Source organism: Anopheles cruzii, unplaced genomic scaffold, assembly GCF_943734635.1.
Source record: "Anopheles cruzii unplaced genomic scaffold, idAnoCruzAS_RS32_06 scaffold02846_ctg1, whole genome shotgun sequence".
NCBI lineage: Eukaryota > Metazoa > Arthropoda > Insecta > Diptera > Culicidae > Anopheles > Anopheles cruzii.
In genome coordinates, this window is record NW_026456431.1 from 1,402 (window position 1) to 2,722 (window position 1,321).

A 1,321-nucleotide genomic window follows, 5' to 3' on the forward strand; every position below is an offset into this window, starting at 1 on the left:
CTCCGTCATAACCGACCATAATAAGCAGATCATCCCAACAAATACATTACCCAGCCTTCAAATGTCTCAGGCTAGGATAGCAGAAGATAGGGTAACCTTAAGAGATAAGTTAGGTAGAAATAAGGAAGTATATAAGCTCCTGTACAGATAGAAATAAATCAGTCTTGTACTTATGTTTGAAACGATCAAACGTTATATTAGATTTGAGTTTTCCGCTAACTGGGAGTAGGAAACTCTAACTTGCGTAAGCTGCACACCACCGGAGAGCCGTATCTAAACTCCCAGCAACTTGTCGAGGCGATACTAGAGGATCAACACGAACATCGAACCGTCCACCTCGTCGTGGATGGACCGTCGATCCGAGTCAATGGATCTCCCTTGCCGACAGGAACAGCAGCAAGAGAGAGCAGGCTCTACGAAAGAATGCGCCAACTCTGCTGCTGACGGTTCGTTGCGTGCCGCAACTGATTGTGAACCCAAGAAGCGACCCGAAGTACCTGAGCCGAACGGGCCAAACACGCTCACTGAAGAGGCGGCCCAGCGACTGCTGGCAGATTACAAACGCCTGAAGGATGAACGAGAGTGCAAGATCTGCATGTCTGAGGAAGTGCGTGTAGTTTTCACTCCCTGCGGACATTTGGGTGAGTTTAACCGACCGTCTGTTTGTTTCATGGTTGTCTTTAATCCACTTTTTATCTTCCCCAGTGTCCTGCGTCCAGTGTGCATTGGTCATGCTTTCCTGCCCCATGTGCCGGGCTAAGATTAAGGGAAGAGTCCGAGCGATCCTGCTGTAAAACAAAACACTCCTGATGCGACCCTCAAATGGGGGTCGCTCGCAGCGCTCAGGACTTCTCGAGCCAAGTATTTGGGATTCTCCGAGCACAAGGCCACATTTTTGCCCCTGTAGTTCGATATCCCCAACCACGTGGGATATCAACCGTGGCGTTTTGTAAATGTCACTTTAGTATAAGCGAACTGGTTTTTTTTAAACACAAGCGGACGAAACGTGTGTCAACGTGATATCTTAGAATTAGAAGAGCGCAAGTACTGAACAAATTGAAAAGGAAAGAGAGATTGAACACTATTGAACACTTTACTTCGGGAATGCCGAATTCTGTATTCGATATGAATTGCTTTAGCTAAAATAAAGCTGCTGAGCGATATTGTACGTGTTAAATCTCGTTTTGTTGTTCTTGCGCATTGTTTTAACAGCGATTGTGTGTTTGGCATAGCGTTTATTGATCGGTCTCGGTTACAAAGCCTTCGGTGTTTAGCGTTTTTTGTATAAACATGGTTTCAAGCTAAATTGTTTGATCTTCGT

General features: G+C 45.7%; 1 protein-coding gene across 1 annotated transcript; it reads left to right on the forward strand.

Moving 5' to 3' along the window:
- Positions 1-388: 388 nt before the first annotated feature.
- LOC128276888 (baculoviral IAP repeat-containing protein 7-B-like) lies at positions 389-794 on the forward strand (the record flags this gene model as incomplete). The annotated part of the gene is made up of 2 exons (XM_053015345.1): positions 389-641; positions 706-794. Coding segments are annotated over 2 exons (342 nt in total), but the record flags the coding sequence as incomplete, so codon positions are not given.
- Positions 795-1,321: the final 527 nt, after the last annotated feature.